The sequence below is a fragment of the Cydia splendana genome, chromosome 12 (genome assembly GCF_910591565.1).
Source record: "Cydia splendana chromosome 12, ilCydSple1.2, whole genome shotgun sequence".
Taxonomy (NCBI): Eukaryota; Metazoa; Arthropoda; class Insecta; order Lepidoptera; family Tortricidae; genus Cydia; species Cydia splendana.
Genome location: NC_085971.1, coordinates 3,220,816 through 3,236,564, shown reverse-complemented (window position 1 = coordinate 3,236,564; position 15,749 = coordinate 3,220,816). Strand labels below are relative to the sequence as shown.

Sequence of the window (15,749 nt, the reverse complement as noted above, 5' to 3'; positions counted from 1 at the left end):
TCATTCTCCTCAACTAGAAAAAAAAACAAATCAACAGATAATGATAATGGACTCACGCGTCGGAATTTCCGTCCGGAATTTTTACTATTCCCGAAATCGAAATGTTAAGGTGTATCCAGACTAGTCAATTTTTCGCCAATCTGATTAAATTGCCCGATCGAATCAGGACGTGCGGACGCAAACGCCAATTTGGCTCGCCGAATTCAACCGCCGATAATGACCGATATTACCGATAAAATGAGGTGCAGACGCAAGAATACCAATTTGTGCGGCCAGTATTTTCGTTCTGGGGCATCTTTTCAATTTAGAGGGCTCTAATATCACCATAAATCTAAAATTGGTGATTGACGCCAATTTCATGTCTGATCAAATCGACCGATTTGATCAGTCCCGTCTGGATACCAGTTTAAGGCAATGTTAAGGCCTATAGCCGGTCAAACAAGTTTGTCCGTAGAAAAAGGCGCGAAATTCATATTTTCTCATATTTAATCACACAAACGGGTCTACCGCGATATAATTTCATTGTTTTTACCTTAAATTCCGACGTTTCAGCTGAGTTGCACGCTGCTTGGTGTTGCTTGGTGGGGCCTGGAGGCTGGGGGCCTACCCCAAAAAAAGAAAATCAATATTTCTGTAATTGTCTCTTTATCTCTTTGGCTCTTGCATATTTTGGGTCTCATCTGTTCTCTTTCTGACAAAATTATTTCTGTAAGACATAGGACTTGGACATAGGTCCCTCACCAAGACATTAATCTACCCGGAATTCCGTCGCGTCTGAGGTGACCCTTTTTTTCTAGTTATCTAGTTTGTGGTTATCTGTCAAAACTGTCACAACTCAAACCAAAGAGTATAATAATATATGTCAAACACCTATGTGCTTCTGCTTTGCCCTAGTTCTATTAAAATAGAAATTTATTATAACATCGAAATAAATAGAATTTAAAATGTCTTCCCCGCTGGAAAACTTGGAAACTCAATTGGAAATGTTCATTGAGAACGTCCGTCAAATACGTATCATCGTCAGCGACTTTCAACCGCAGGGCCAGAGCGTCTTAAACCAAAAGATGTAAGTTTTAACTCTATCTTCTTTGCTTCTTGTATATTTTACCATAGTTTATTAATATTTTGATTTCGTTTTTCAGTCAATCGCTCGTAACTGGCCTTCAGGAAGTCGACAAGCTGAAATCTCAAGTTCAAGATATCCATGTCCCTACCGAAGTATTTGAGTAAGTGAATGTCATGACTGCAACGTTTCTGGTTACTTGCACAGCATAACGATAGTCTGTTGTACAAGTAAACTGGTCAGAGTATATACAAAGGGGGCCGTTCTTGAGAATTAAAAAAATTCAGTGTCATTTTTTCACAGAGAATATTCCATCTTGTATTTTTATTCTCATTGGTGAATGTAAAATGTAATTTTCTGCCTGATGAACTTTATATTTATTTACAATAACTGTAAGAAAAGTTCATTAATGTATGTTGTCTTTGGTTCTGCAATAATTATGAATGTTTGTGTTGGTTAACATATTTTTATTTTTTTTCAGCTACATAGACCAGGGCCGCAACCCACAGCTCTACACCAAAGACTGCATTGACAAGGCCCTAGCCAAGAACGAGGAAGTGAAAGGCAAGATCGACTCCTACAAGCGCTTCAAGAGCCATCTCCTCAGTGAGCTCGGAAAGACCTTCCCTAATGAAATAGCTAAATATAAAGCTATTAGGGGCGGTGAATAAGTTTGAGATCTTTTGGAATTCATTTACCTTTATATGTGTAGTTTACAGCCAAAAGGTAGTTGGTTGTCAATAAGGCAAATTAAAGAGAAATTGTTCTTATTGACAACTGAATAAGTATTGTTTTTAGATGTAACTTGTATTACCAGCACTGATAGAATGATTAAGTTTATGGCTAAAATAAATCTAGGTACTTATTGTCTCTTTCTAGAAAGAGAGGGGAAATAGGTAGCTTAACCTTTTGACAGCCACAGATGGCTGTGGCCCTAATCGGAAAGTCTTGCCAATGACGGCTACAGCTGTCAGCTTCGCAAATGCCATAGAGACTTACATGGGACTCCGTAAAGTTCAATTTCGCTTAAATAATCGTGATCGCCTGGCGTCCTGGGCACGTCATATGCCTTCGCCGTCTGGCTTTCAAAAGGTTAACATTGGCAAATTTTACCATAAACACAGTTGTTCTTCCAGCTGATGTTAATATAGAAACTAAGTAATGTAGGCTATTAAGGGAGTAATAGGGTCTCATATTCATTGTATGTAATATGTGAAGCATTTTCAACTGTTCAAAAAATTTACATTTATGGGATAAGTAATGTGTTTGATTCTCAAAACTAATATCATTTCAGTCATGACCTGAAATTCAGATTTGATTTAAATCTGTTAAACACCTATCATTGAACATCCTAGATTCGAATCTTGAATACCATCCAGGGTTACGTTTTATAAACACTTATAATCTCTGTATCTCTCTAACAAATATGGTTATTAGAGAGAGACACAGATATTATAGGTTACAGGCCTTTGTAATACCAGCCCGGCAATTACTTCATTGTTAAAAGTAAAATGTATCTTTAGCTTGTTATTTTTAAGGCTAGTTTTATATTTACTATTACATGCATAAAATATCAATCGATTAAGTATTCATTAAAATTGAAACCCAATATTTGTTAAAATTTCATATAATTTCTTAAAAATACAAATAGCTGACCATAAAACGAAAAATTAAAATTGAGATAAGAATAAAGAGTATATGAGTATTCATTGAAAAATAGAATGATATAGAAATGGATAAACACTTTCTACTAAAAGTGTGATCAATATAAAAATATAGTAAAATTAAAAGACAAGCTTTAGTTCCAGAAAATGAAATAATGGCTAAAAGGCCAGCCTAGACTTATTTTGTAAAATTATGATTAATCAGTTATACATTGTTAATTAATTTATCAGTAAATTCATTTCTTTTTATTCAGAAGTCTCTTACATAAAATATTAATTCATTAGTAATAAATATGGAATTAAATATGAAAGTATTGCCAGTTATTTATGTCTACTAAACAGCAATTACAAAGATCGTAACTGTCGCAGTACACGTTGCTGTAGCGGGTTGCCAGCTCTCGAACATTTTGTGCAATAAGTCTGATCAAAATGTCAAATATTGAACTAACACTTTGTCCCGAAGTGTCATAATTAAACGTCACATTGGCGTTTAGTACTATTGCACAAATGCTCTTAAAGCGACCTTATTTCTATGAAGTTAAAGTTTAAATTATATTAAGCTTAGATCCGGTGTGACCTGAGTCTCCCTATCGACTGTAGAAATGTTCCTAATTGCCAGTAGGTCATGGTCAGGTACTAGGGTTCCAATTATTCGGTGTTCTTCAATTGTTTCTGTATCACTGTCGTAAGTTTCGGATGGACTTTCCAGTTTCAAGTCGCTTGAGAAATCATCCCACATTACGTAGAACTCAGATTTTACCGGATTTACTAGCTGTGGCTTGCTGGTTATGTAGACGTAGTTCCAATGGTCGAAGGAGCGGTCATTTCCCCAGTTCAGAGTCCCGGTCATAAGGATTTTATCATCGACTAAGCAAAACTTATGTTGCATCTTAAAATTTACTGGTTCATTAATTTTGCATTTTATTTCTGCACCTGTAATTTGAATAATAACATTAAAGTTACCGGTTCTCTAATCTATTTTAGTACTTAGTTGATCTTCGATAAGAATTTAATAGTTCATTTTCATAGTTAAGTGTTAGTTCGTTTTTGTGCGGTATTACGCGCGTGGGCTACTTACCGACATCTTTTAGTTCTCTGATAAAAACTTCAGTAAATTCGTTGTATCCTGTCCGGTCTATTATGATACGAATTTTGATATTTTTCTTCTTTATCAATCTTACCAATCGGCCTTGTATCGCCGGATTGTGGATGCTAGGCATGCAAACGTTAACACTTTTCGTCGCAGACTCAATGAAGTTTAGTAATTTGTCGAAGTAATTGTAAACGTTGTACTGCAATTTACAGAACACCATCACTTCATTGATCTCGGTTTTCCGACTTCTGTAATACAAGGCCGCGGCCGACACAAAACAAGTCACAACGATTGCAGCAGCCGATGATACCAAACGTGGAGTAAATATCATTTTAGTTGAGTTTGAATCATAAATAGAACTTTTGTAGCACACTACGACCGGTCTTAAAATTTTATACTTTGAAATAAAATAAAGAGGTCAATTTGTGCTGTTACACATGACTGGGAAAATGGCGACTGATTGTGAACTACCCTCATCCAATAAAATATATCATTAGACCAAATGTACGCCTAGTAAAATAATTATATGAGGAAATAGTGTAGTTTATTAGGATACGTTATAGCAATTTAAAATATGCTTTTGGTAACAACAAACGGTAAATAAATTTAAATTTAGTTTTTTAAATAGTTGCAGATTCGACAAGTTTGTAACATACTCTGTGAACACTTTTTGCATTGTGCAAAAGGCGGGATTTCTATGTTTTGACAGTAGCTGTCAATGTCAATTTTCTAGTTCAATGTTGTTGGGAATTTGGGCGAATTATTATGCCAAATATTCCCATTCCAACACTATTATGACCGCATTTATTAAATAATTGCTAGTACAATCATGTCATGACGATAGATATAAATGTATTATAAATAAATTGTGTTTATAAGTGTTTTGGAATCTCCATTATGGGTATCACAGGTTTGATCCCGTTTTTGGAGAAGGCCTCACGCCGAGCTAACGTGGGGGAATTCAGCGGGTGCACCGTCGTCATAGACTCGTATTGTTGGCTGCACAAGGGAGCCTTTGCCTGTGCTGACAAGTTAGTAAGAGGAGAAGAGACTGACATGTGAGTTGCTAACACTTTTCATATTTCATCGTTTTTTGAATGAAAAACACCTATAATTGGTCTGTTTATGAGGTAGACCAAAGCCGTATTTTTAAAATCATAACTGTATAGACTCTGTACGGAAAGAGTAGAGTTGTGGAATATGTGGGGCCCAATGAATTCCACAACTCTTTTCGAACAAACTAGTACATATTTGTTACATTTTGCATGTATGTTAGTCCTTCCAGTGATAAAGAAAAACTATTAATTAATTTTTACTGCTGCAAGTACTATTTTAGCTGTTTTATTTATTGAAAGCAGTTTACACACACAATTTTATATGACTGCACATACATTTTGGTTCTGTTTCCAAATTCTACTGCCGGGCTAGCACATGATTGGCACAAGAGTATCTCACCCGCGAGACAGACTACCCCTCCCTCTTTATTTAATACAGTTAGATAAAGACAGGTAGTCTATCTCGTGGGTGAGGTAAGGTTAAATAATTGAAGTAACAAAACACATTTTTGATTTCAGACATATCAAGTATTGCTTGAAGTATGTGACCATGCTGTTGTCAAAGAACATCAAACCAATACTGGTGTTTGATGGACGTCACCTGCCAGCCAAAGCCATGACTGAAGCTAAGAGGAGAGAGTATGTGTTGTTTTATTATTACAAGAATGGATAAGAATTGTTGATGGAGTCGCCATGGCCTGATACGGCAAGGAAGATTGACTGACTGACTTATTATTACAATCCAGACTATTGTCTGTTATGTAGTATTGTAGTACTTGGTATAGATGTATAAGTTGTGGATGTTTTTTCATTAGATTTAGTTCTAAAACTTTCAAAGTTTGGAAAATTCAACAAAAAAAAATACAGTTTAATTACGTATTACCTTGATTGTTTTTAGAATGTTTGTTATTTAATCATATCAACATTTTATCTATTTATTAACACAAAGAATATTCATTCTAAAATTATGACAGTGAACAAAGCCCCTTAAGGCTTAACTGCCGATTTGGTATCTATAGATAATTATTTCATTAACAGTATGAATAAGTCTGAAGGTTTTATTTGTTTATGTTTTATTAATAAACTTAAAAGATCAATTAATTAATGTACAGTTGAGTTCATAAATATGTATATGTCACCGTAAAATTGTAAACACTCGTCAGTTTATAATATCGCTAGTTAAATTATAAACTGATTGATGGTAGGGAAATTACAATCTTACCTAACCTAACCTACGTTAGATTATAAACTAACGGGTTCACAATCTTACAGTGTCATATACATTTTTCCATCTTATTACAATGGATTAATTCAAATTATCAAGGTCATAAATTTTTTTAAGTATATTTCTTTTTAACAAATGTAAATATTTCAGGTCTCGTGACATATCAAAGAAAAGAGCAGCTGAATTATTAAGTCTTGGAAAGGTATTTATTAACTTAGATAACTGAAACTAAACAACAATTTGAATCATTTAAAAAACAGCATTACATAATGCAGAACACTGCTACTAGATATATATTTTAATTTTTAACTAGCTGTCTAGTAAGTGAGTGAGTGCCACGGCGCAAAAAGATCTCCGCGCGAGATACTGTTAACTCGTTTTTAATATGTACTCTGTGACAAAGGCAAAAGACTTCGCTGGCCCAATATTACAGGGTTCTATGTTACATTTTCAAGATAGTTGAAATTCGACTTAATTGCACTATGACAATGTTCAAATTTCAGTTCGATAAAAATGAAACATAGAACCCTGTAATATTGGGCCAGCGACTTTCTCACGCGACTTGCATCTTGATAGTGTTGATATGTAATTAAGCCTTTTTCTTCGTCATTCCCTCACAACTGAGGATCATGTATTTGCAACTTTCATACATAAAACTCAAAATTAGGGAACAAAACAAATTATTTAAAAATTTAATTTAATTATTTTATGAAATATTTTATTATTTGTGGTTTTAAGTAGTCACACTACTATCCCGCCTCGGCCTCTGGTGGACTTGGTCACTTTTTATTTGGTGTATGATATCTATTTCAGTTTATTATATAAAACTCAAAAATCCTATCAACCCCACAGATCGAAGAAGCCCGGTCTTACATGCGACGCAGCGTCGACATCACGCACGCTATGGCTCTAAGCCTTATCAAGGAATGTCGTAAACGGAACGTGGATTGCATAGTCGCTCCATACGAGGCGGACGCCCAGTTGGCATACTTGAACATCAAGAATATAGCCCAGTTGGTTATAACGGAGGACTCTGACTTGATACTGTTTGGGTGCAATAAGGTAAGACTGAATATATTTCGTAATAATCATATCATATGTTTCAGTAACCTGAGAATCTTTGTTTTTTGATCATGTATACATATATTACCCTGGCCACATACTCGACGAGTGGCATGAAGTAGCGAGGGAAGTAGCCAGAGACGTAGTGGGGCCGCGCTACTCGTCATGCTCACCGCTCCCTATTTTTTTGTTTTTTTGGCGGAATCAAAGGACCGACAATATAAAGTATGGAGCGTAGCGATTAATCGCGCGAGTGGGCAGGGCAGTGGCCGGATCGGGCAACATCGCGGCAGCGCGAGGAGTATAGTGTAGCAGATTTTACTAAATTTAGTAACTGGTTTTATTTGAATAACCCTAAATGATGTAACCGTAAAAATTTCCATAGCCGTAGGCACGGGTACCGCCGTGGCCGAGTGGTCTAGTGGTCAGGAAGTTAGCCGCCAGTTCTATTCAGGCGTCGGCCATCAGAGGGCTTGGTCACTTTCTAGAGTATATCACATCTATTTCAGTTTAACATGTTATATACTTACTTTAATCTATAATTTCCAGGTTCTCTTCAAAATGGACCTCGACGGCACGGGCACGCTAGTGGAGACCGCCAAGTTGCCTCTGGTCATGCGGTGCCCCATCGAGCACTACCGCTTCGACAAGTTCCGGCAGATGTGCATCATGTCTGGGTGTGATTATCTCGCGTCTTTACCTGGGATTGGATTAGCTAAGGCCAGGCAGTTTGTTACGGCTACGCAGGATAGTAATTTTGCCAATGTACGTATATTCTTATGTAATGATAATATACCACAGTCACCACAGTATTATTTAAATCGTTAAATTTTCTTCAGCTCTTTAAACTTGGATTCTCGAGTTACGGATCTTGATTATACATTTAAATATTTATCTTCTTACTTGTACCAATAAATGACTTACCACTACCCTTATCGTTAAAACATTACTATAACTATAGTTACATTGTTCATTATGTTTCAATGTAATTTAAACCTTTCGCAAAACAAAATAGCGTTCCTTCTGTATAAAAAACAAAGTAATTTTCTATACTTACAAATATATTCAAAATTTTCCAAAAAAAAAATTATAATCACTAGCGACCTGACCCAGCTTCGCACGGGCTAACCTAACCTAAACCGTCCTCAAGAATTACTCTATTGATAGGTGAAAACCGCATGAAAATCCGTTCAGTAGTTTTTGAGTTTATCGCGAACAAACACACAAACAGACAGACGCGGCGGGGGACTTTCTTTTATAAGGTGTAGTGATAGTCATACCTTACTCATCTTATCAGAATCAAGTATTTTATTCGTGATAAACTTAAAACTAAAATTACATACAAGAGTATAACTAAAAACTACGAATATTCATAAAATTGGTAAGCGTTAAATTTTACCACGAAATGGTCTCGCCTCAGCATAATACTGACCCGAAAGTCAGCGCTGATCTTCCGGCGAGGCCAGTTCGCTGGCCCAATATTACAGGGTTCTATGTTTCACTTTTATCGAACTGAAATTTGAACATTGTCATAGTGACATTAAGTCGTATTTCAACTATCTTGAAAATGTAACATAGAACCCTGTAATATTGGGCCAGCGATTTGTGGGCCACGATCGCAGCCGTACGACACGGCCCTATCATAAGCTGAACGCAGCCTTTGCAGCAGCGACCGGCGCTATCTTGTCTACTGTCTATCTTACCTTATCCTTTGCAGGCCCTCAAGAAGCTGCCAAGCTTCTTCAACCGCTCAAGTCTTACAGTGACAGATGAATACCGGGAGAACTTCCTAAAGGCCGAAGCGACGTTTAAACACCAGTACGTCTACGATCCTATAGAAAGGCAGATGGCGCGACTGACTGAACCTGATGATGAAGGTAAAAAAATAATTTTCAGTGAAACTTGGATATTTAAATGTATTAAGAGATCTCTTGATATGGTGAGTATCCGTATAGAATAGATCGAAACTACTAGCATATTATACAAAAATCTATTTCCGGCATAAACTGAAATACCTCGAGTGTCCAAATCTGGAATCGAACCAGCGTCTTCAGCTTTCTTCCCTACTTATTATCGATTATTTCACTTTTGTTTAATTTCAGACATAGAAAAAGCGTTGTGCGTGAATGCTGGCGAACTATTAGACCCTAAGACCGCGTTCCAGTTAGCTTTAGGGAATTTGGACCCTTTCTCCTTGAAGAGGATGGATGATTGGCACCCGGACTACAGACCTGCTGTGAGTAAATCAAAAAACCATGCAAGTGCGAGCCCGACTCGCGCACGAAGGGTTCCGTACCATAATGAAAAAAAAAAACGGTCACCCATCCAAGTACTGACCACGCCCGACGTTGCTTAACTTTGGTCAAAAATCACGTTTGTTGTATGGGAGCCCCATTTAAATCTTTATTTTATTCTGTTTTTAGTATTTGTTGTTATAGCGGCAACAGAAATACATCATCTGTGAAAATTTCAACTGTCTAGCTATCACGGTTCGTGAGATACAGCCTGGTGACAGACAGACGGACGGACGGACGGACGGACGGACGGACGGACGGACGGACGGACAGCGAAGTCTTAGTAATAGGGTCCCGTTTTACCTTTTGGGTACGGAACCCTAAAAACAATTGATAGCAGAAGTCGTTGACAAAAAAAAATATTGACATCGTTGCTGTCAATACTTTTTTTCCCAGATTTTTTTGTTGTAGTTTTACACGTTAAAAAGATAAAGATAAAAAATAGTTTATTCAAGTAGGCATATTACGTCAAATAAACCTTAAACCTTATGGTCAGTCAAAAATTAAAGATTTTGGGAATGCAATGTTGCATACAATAGTACATTATTGTCGAGGCTCGGAAGTAGCTACTTGCAGGCTGAGGATTCGTTTTAAACGGACGACCTTGGGAGTCCGTTTAATTGAATCCGAAGCCAGCAAGTAGCCTTCCAGCCGAGTCATATATAGTGCTTTTCTCAAAAATGGTGCAAGAAACATAAATATAATAGGAATATTTTATAGAAGCAACGTTCTTACGTATATATTTTCACAGAAAAAAGTAGAAACAATTGAAAACGTTTGCTTTGCCGCCTTTTTATTTTTTAAAATTTAAAATAGAAGTGTTTTTTCTGCCGAAAATACGCCAAGCGATTTGAGGCAGCTAAATAGTCGCGGTACCAACATTATAATAATTATTACTATTCATCTGTTTGGCTGTTTAATGGGCCTGTGCCTTTATTTGATATGGCCATTTAAACTTTTAAAAAGTTTGGAACTCGACAAATAATGGAATTTGTATGCAACATTGCAGTCCCAAAATCGAGACTGCAATGTTTTTAACTTTTTAATTTTTGACTGACCATAAACTACGCGCTTCGCAACCTATTTTTTAAACGGCAAAGTAACTTTTTAAAAGTTGAAATGGCCATATCAAATGAAGGCACAGGCCCATTAAACAGCCAAACAGATGATTAGTACCGCGACTATTTAGCTGTCTCAAATAGGTTGGCGTATTTTCGGCAGAAAAATACACTTCTATTTTTTTATTAAAAAAATAAATGGGCGGCAAAGCTAATTTTTTCAATTGTTTCTACTTTTTTCTGTGAAAATATATACGTAAGAAAGTTGCTTTTGTAAAATATTTCTATGATATTTATATTTCTTGCACCATTTTTGAGAAAAGCACTATATATGACTCGGCTGGAAGGCTACTTGCTGGCTTCGGATTCAATTAAACGGACTCCCAAGGTCGTCCGTTTAAAACGAATCCTCAGCCTGCAAGTAGCTACTTCCGAGCCTCGACAATAATGTACTATTACTAATTTCCTAATAAATAAGTTGTTTAGGAGTGTGATTAGCAAGTTTTACATGATTAAACTTGCAAAAACTAGTATCATCAAATAAAATTTCATTTATTTTTAAATTAAAAATCGCTTTATCGGGCGCTAGGATTTTCTGTATCATAATTATTTATGTATTTTCATTCCATAATTAAAGCTTGGAACAAACTCCCAGAGGACGTAGTATCGGCCCAAAGTGTCAATGAGTTTAAGAATAAACTAGACAAGCACAATGCAAACTCTACTCAACACTGAAAACTCGGTTGATGGCTCTAGATACAGGCACTATCAGTTATTTCAACTGCCTGCCTGCTTCACAAATAATAATAATAATTATTATTATTGCTCGAGTCCTTTTCACTAATGAATACCACAACTTTTTCCAGGAAAACGGTATCAAAACTGACAACTGGAAAGACAAGGGGACCGCGCCACACCCCAGCATATGGAGCCTGGACTTTGCAAAATACTTGAACGACGATAGTCCTTGGCTTAAGAAGGTTAAAAAAGTTGAACCAATCATAGCCGTGCCTACAGTCAGGATGAGGAAAGTGGTGAATTTGGTGGCTAAGGTTGTTTCGGAGACTCGGGATGAAAGGTACTAAAAGAGGTCAAATATAATAGGGGGTATTACTGCAATGTTCTTCGGCCAGAGTGCAGCACTAAGCTATCTAGTAAACCATAGAGTAACTTATACATACTGTGCCTTGAACTGTTTTTGACAAGTTTTCACACAATAAAATATGACATTGATGCATCGAGGCGGTCTGTTAACAAGGGCCTACCGGGAAACGCGAAAATTGAAATTTAGTTATCTGCCTCTTTATCGCTCGAATATGCAAGAGTGATAGAGATGTTAAATAACGAAATTTCGATTTTCTTGTTTCGGTAGACCCCCAGATTGTGATGGATTGTGGCAGTAACGCCCTCTACGCAGAGTTTCGCGTAATATTCCCTATTAAAAAGTATGCTTACATATAATTACAGACGTAGTGCATAATTGTTTTTCATCGTATTTTCTCGGAAAGGTTCGTATTTGTCATGCCACTTCAGTCAACCTCAGTACTTTTTGTACCGAGACTGACTGAAATAGCAAGACACGTTCGTACGTTTCCGTGAAAATACGATGGAAAATAATCATTCACTACATCTGTACCTACAAGGTTTTCATTTGCTTTTGTTTGCTGAGAAATGCACATGCTTTCCTTCCATAAATACACACATATATACTTACATCTTTCCAGATACATATGTGACGTCCCACGTGTAAAAGTACTTTATGGCGGTAGGCACTTACGCTATTATTAACGCCGCTCCAATACTATTGCGGTGCTATGCGACGTAAGCGTCAGCCGCCATAAGGTACCTTTTCCTGTGGAACGTCACATATTGTACTTACATACTTTATTCCATTTCAGTTTATCAATAGAAACACTAAGCAACATGTACTGCGTGGAACCGGCGTTGAAAAAACCAAAACTAGACCCAGACGCAACATTAGACCTAAGCGATACCTACCTAGACTCCCTAAATTCGCAAGACCCAAACACAGCATTCCAAGGCGCCGAAATCGAAAGAAATCTACCTCAGAACAAATCTCCTATCTTAGAGAATAAGCAAAGATCTTTTAAGAAGAGTTTAAGCAATACTTATTCCGTTTTGAAAAGACTGAGCAAGTTCCCTAGAACGACTTTAGACGGTAATGTAGTTGAAAGTAAGTTTTTCAATGGACCCAGTGTGACTATAGACGAATATCCAGAAAGGACTAGTAAAAATCCATTTAAAATTGAAAATAAAACCGAAATAGATCAATCTCCGGAACGTGTGTGCAAAAATCCATTTAAAATTGAGAATAAAACTGAAATAGACCAAGAATCTCCGGAACGAGTGAGTAAAAATCCGTTCAAAATTGAGACTAAAGTGGAGATAGATTCTCAGTGTTCTCAGATTGAAGATTCTCAGCTTGGGAGTTCTCAGAAGGAGAATTCTCCCTGTAATAGTCCTGTGAAATTACCTAGTCCTGTGTTGGAGCCTAGCCCTAGATGTAAGACGTTTAGGATGCGTTTGGAATATGAAGTGTCTAGAGAAGTTTTGAGTGAAGAATCTGTGATAGAAAACACTTATCCTATGGAGAATTTGGTTACCCCAGTGGATACTCAGGTAATATACCCTATATGCTATTGCCTATAAATCCTATAATAAAACATTGAAAGAATCTTATACAAGGTAAAGTATCAGATTCACCACAGTTGAAATTTTCACAGATTATGTATTTCTGTTGCCGCTATAACAACAAATACTAAAAACAAAATAAAAGAAATATTTAAGTGGGGCTACCATACAACAATTTTGCCGTTTTTTGCGTAATGGTACGGAACCCTTCGAGCGCGAGTCCGACTCGCACTTGGCCGGTTTTTTGCATTTTTTTCTAGAACCATTTTTTCTACTGAGCACAACTGAGTTTTGAACCCACGATTTTGGACCACCACACATATGAAATGTTAAAATTCTTTTTTTACAGGAATCGTTCGGTGACTCCCCTCCTAAAACAGCTTACAATGGCACCATAAGGCCACTACCCTTAAGTCAGCCGTACAAACCGAGCTCCAAAAAGTCCACCTGCAGGGTCCCGGGGCTGAAGCGAACTGTCTCCGTGCCAAGCAATCAACCTACTCTATTGAGCAAATTCGGATTTCAGAAGAAGTAAGTTATGGCATAATATGAACTATCCTACCGTCAACTGGGGTGAATAGGGATGGCTGGGGTGAATAGGGACAAAACCTAAAATGTGAATTACCCGGCAATTTCTTAATAACTACCCACGCAAATTGTATCATACAAATTCTACCATTATTTTCCATCGAATACAATTTGTGTAAGTATAAGAAATTGTCGGGTAAATTACATTTAAGTTTTGTCCCTTTTCACCCCAGCCATCCTTATTCACCCCCGTTGACGGTATATAATTACTTTTTGTCAAATTTGCAAAACAAAATTTTGGAATTCGGACATTTTCGTAAAAACATGAGATGGAAAATACAGACCAACTTTTTTTAACCGACTTCTAGATATCAAAAGGAGGAGGTTTCTCAATTCGGTTATGTTTTTTTTTTAATAAAAGTCGTGAAAATAGAATTAGATTTACACTAACATAGTAAACTAACATATAAACTCATTAAAAACACGCCCACGAAGTTTACTCTAATCTCACTGTAAAATATCAAATGATTATTTTGCTATGGTTCTATTGTGTTCTGTTCTGAAATTTCATGTTTTTTTTGTTAAATCTGTATAAATAATTCAGATATAATACGTGATATTTAAAAAGTTAAGTTTAAGGCCCACACACTTTACCGCATGTGGCGTTCCATATGAAAGGCTGCCTTATGACAACTTCATAAGGTACATATTTAGAATGCCACGTGTTTTTAGATATTTATTGGAATAGTGTCCAGTCTCCATCAGATATATCGGAGCGGCCAAGGTGTTCACAAATATCTGAATACGCTTCTATTGTCAAGGCGTTAAGTGAGTGTTCAGATATTTTTGAGCACCTCGGGTGCTCCGATATATCTGAAGGCGACTGTACTATTGACTAAATACTTTATTTTGTTGCAGACCAGTATTGAAGAGATGAAGAAACTATAGATAGAAAAACCTAGATTTACCCAACGATTTATTCCGATTACGATTTATTCTCTCATAAACTATCACTGCCATATGGCTGTCGCATTCTTTCAAGAATAGTCATCTGTCTCTTTCTAACAACAGTGATAAGTTTAACGTGCGAAAGAGACGGATGCGTTACTTCTTTGATAGACACGGCCACAATTTTTAAAGGAATTATCTATAGGAGTAACAACATTTTGTTTTAAGTGTCGAAAGCTGCATTTATTTTTATTTGTTGATTTTGTTATGGACAAGGGATGTGCCCTGATTGTGTGGTGTTAATTTCTTAATTATGTGTTACGATTATAATAATTTGAATCTAGTGTTTAATGTTTTATTTCAATTCAGTGACATACATGTAGAATAACTCAGAATAAAGATTATTGCCACCTATTGATTGTTACTATTCTTACTAACCACTGCTGGATTTACAACTCCTGTTTCATTGTGTGTTCATTGGTTAAAAACCCCTCAGAAATTATTTACCACCAAAATGTTTTATTTTTCTAAGTAATTACTTACTGCTTTTTTTTCTAAGTTGTTACCAGCAAAAGAGGATTACAGATGTAGTGCATAATTATTTTCCATCGTATTTTCACGGAAACGTACGAACGTGTTTTTCAGTCTGTTTCGGTACAAAAACTAGGTACCTACTGAGGTTGACTGAAGTAGCATGACAAATACGAACGTTTCCGAGAAAATACGATGGAAAACAATTATGCACTACATCTATAGGTAAAGTAAGGGTAGAGTTAGACCAAGATAAGACTTATCTTGATCATACATAAGGGGTCATCCATTAATTACGTCACACGTTTAGGGGGAGGGAGGGGATCAAGAAAATGTGACATATTGTGACATGGGGGAGGGGGGAGACACAAACTTTGTGACGTCACTTTAACTTCATCAGTAACCGAATTTTTTTTTTAAATTATTTTATTCGCTGTACATTTAAATAACAAGTTTTTAAAACGATAATCGTTTTTATTCTTTTAATTTTCTTTCCTAAGCATTTTTGGGTTATAAAATTACTAATATTTATATCGTCAAAAATATTTTGATAAAATATTAATAATACTTAGGTAC

The 15,749-nt window shown here is 36.4% G+C and overlaps 3 protein-coding genes across 3 annotated transcripts; 2 read left to right on the top strand and 1 right to left on the bottom strand.

Annotated features, from left to right (window-relative positions):
• The first annotated feature begins 860 nt into the window (after positions 1-860).
• Positions 861-1,943, top strand: LOC134795324 (mediator of RNA polymerase II transcription subunit 10). The gene is made up of 3 exons (XM_063767144.1): positions 861-1,066; positions 1,143-1,226; positions 1,545-1,943. The coding sequence occupies exons 1-3, from the start codon at positions 945-947 to the stop codon at positions 1,732-1,734; spliced, it is 396 nt and encodes a 131-aa protein (XP_063623214.1). The 5' UTR covers positions 861-944; the 3' UTR covers positions 1,735-1,943.
• A 731-nt stretch (positions 1,944-2,674) lies between these two features.
• LOC134795323 (mitochondrial cardiolipin hydrolase-like) lies at positions 2,675-4,296 on the bottom strand. Its single transcript, XM_063767143.1, has 2 exons — positions 3,806-4,296; positions 2,675-3,660 (listed from the first exon to the last, which is right to left on the bottom strand). The coding sequence occupies exons 1-2, from the start codon at positions 4,149-4,151 to the stop codon at positions 3,278-3,280; spliced, it is 729 nt and encodes a 242-aa protein (XP_063623213.1). The 5' UTR covers positions 4,152-4,296; the 3' UTR covers positions 2,675-3,277.
• Positions 4,297-4,427: 131 nt separating this feature from the next.
• Positions 4,428-14,986, top strand: LOC134795292 (exonuclease 1). The gene is made up of 11 exons (XM_063767096.1): positions 4,428-4,878; positions 5,395-5,514; positions 6,251-6,302; positions 6,953-7,162; positions 7,712-7,927; positions 8,880-9,039; positions 9,265-9,398; positions 11,381-11,592; positions 12,413-13,154; positions 13,516-13,697; positions 14,613-14,986. The coding sequence occupies exons 1-11, from the start codon at positions 4,718-4,720 to the stop codon at positions 14,629-14,631; spliced, it is 2,208 nt and encodes a 735-aa protein (XP_063623166.1). The 5' UTR covers positions 4,428-4,717; the 3' UTR covers positions 14,632-14,986.
• Positions 14,987-15,749: the final 763 nt, after the last annotated feature.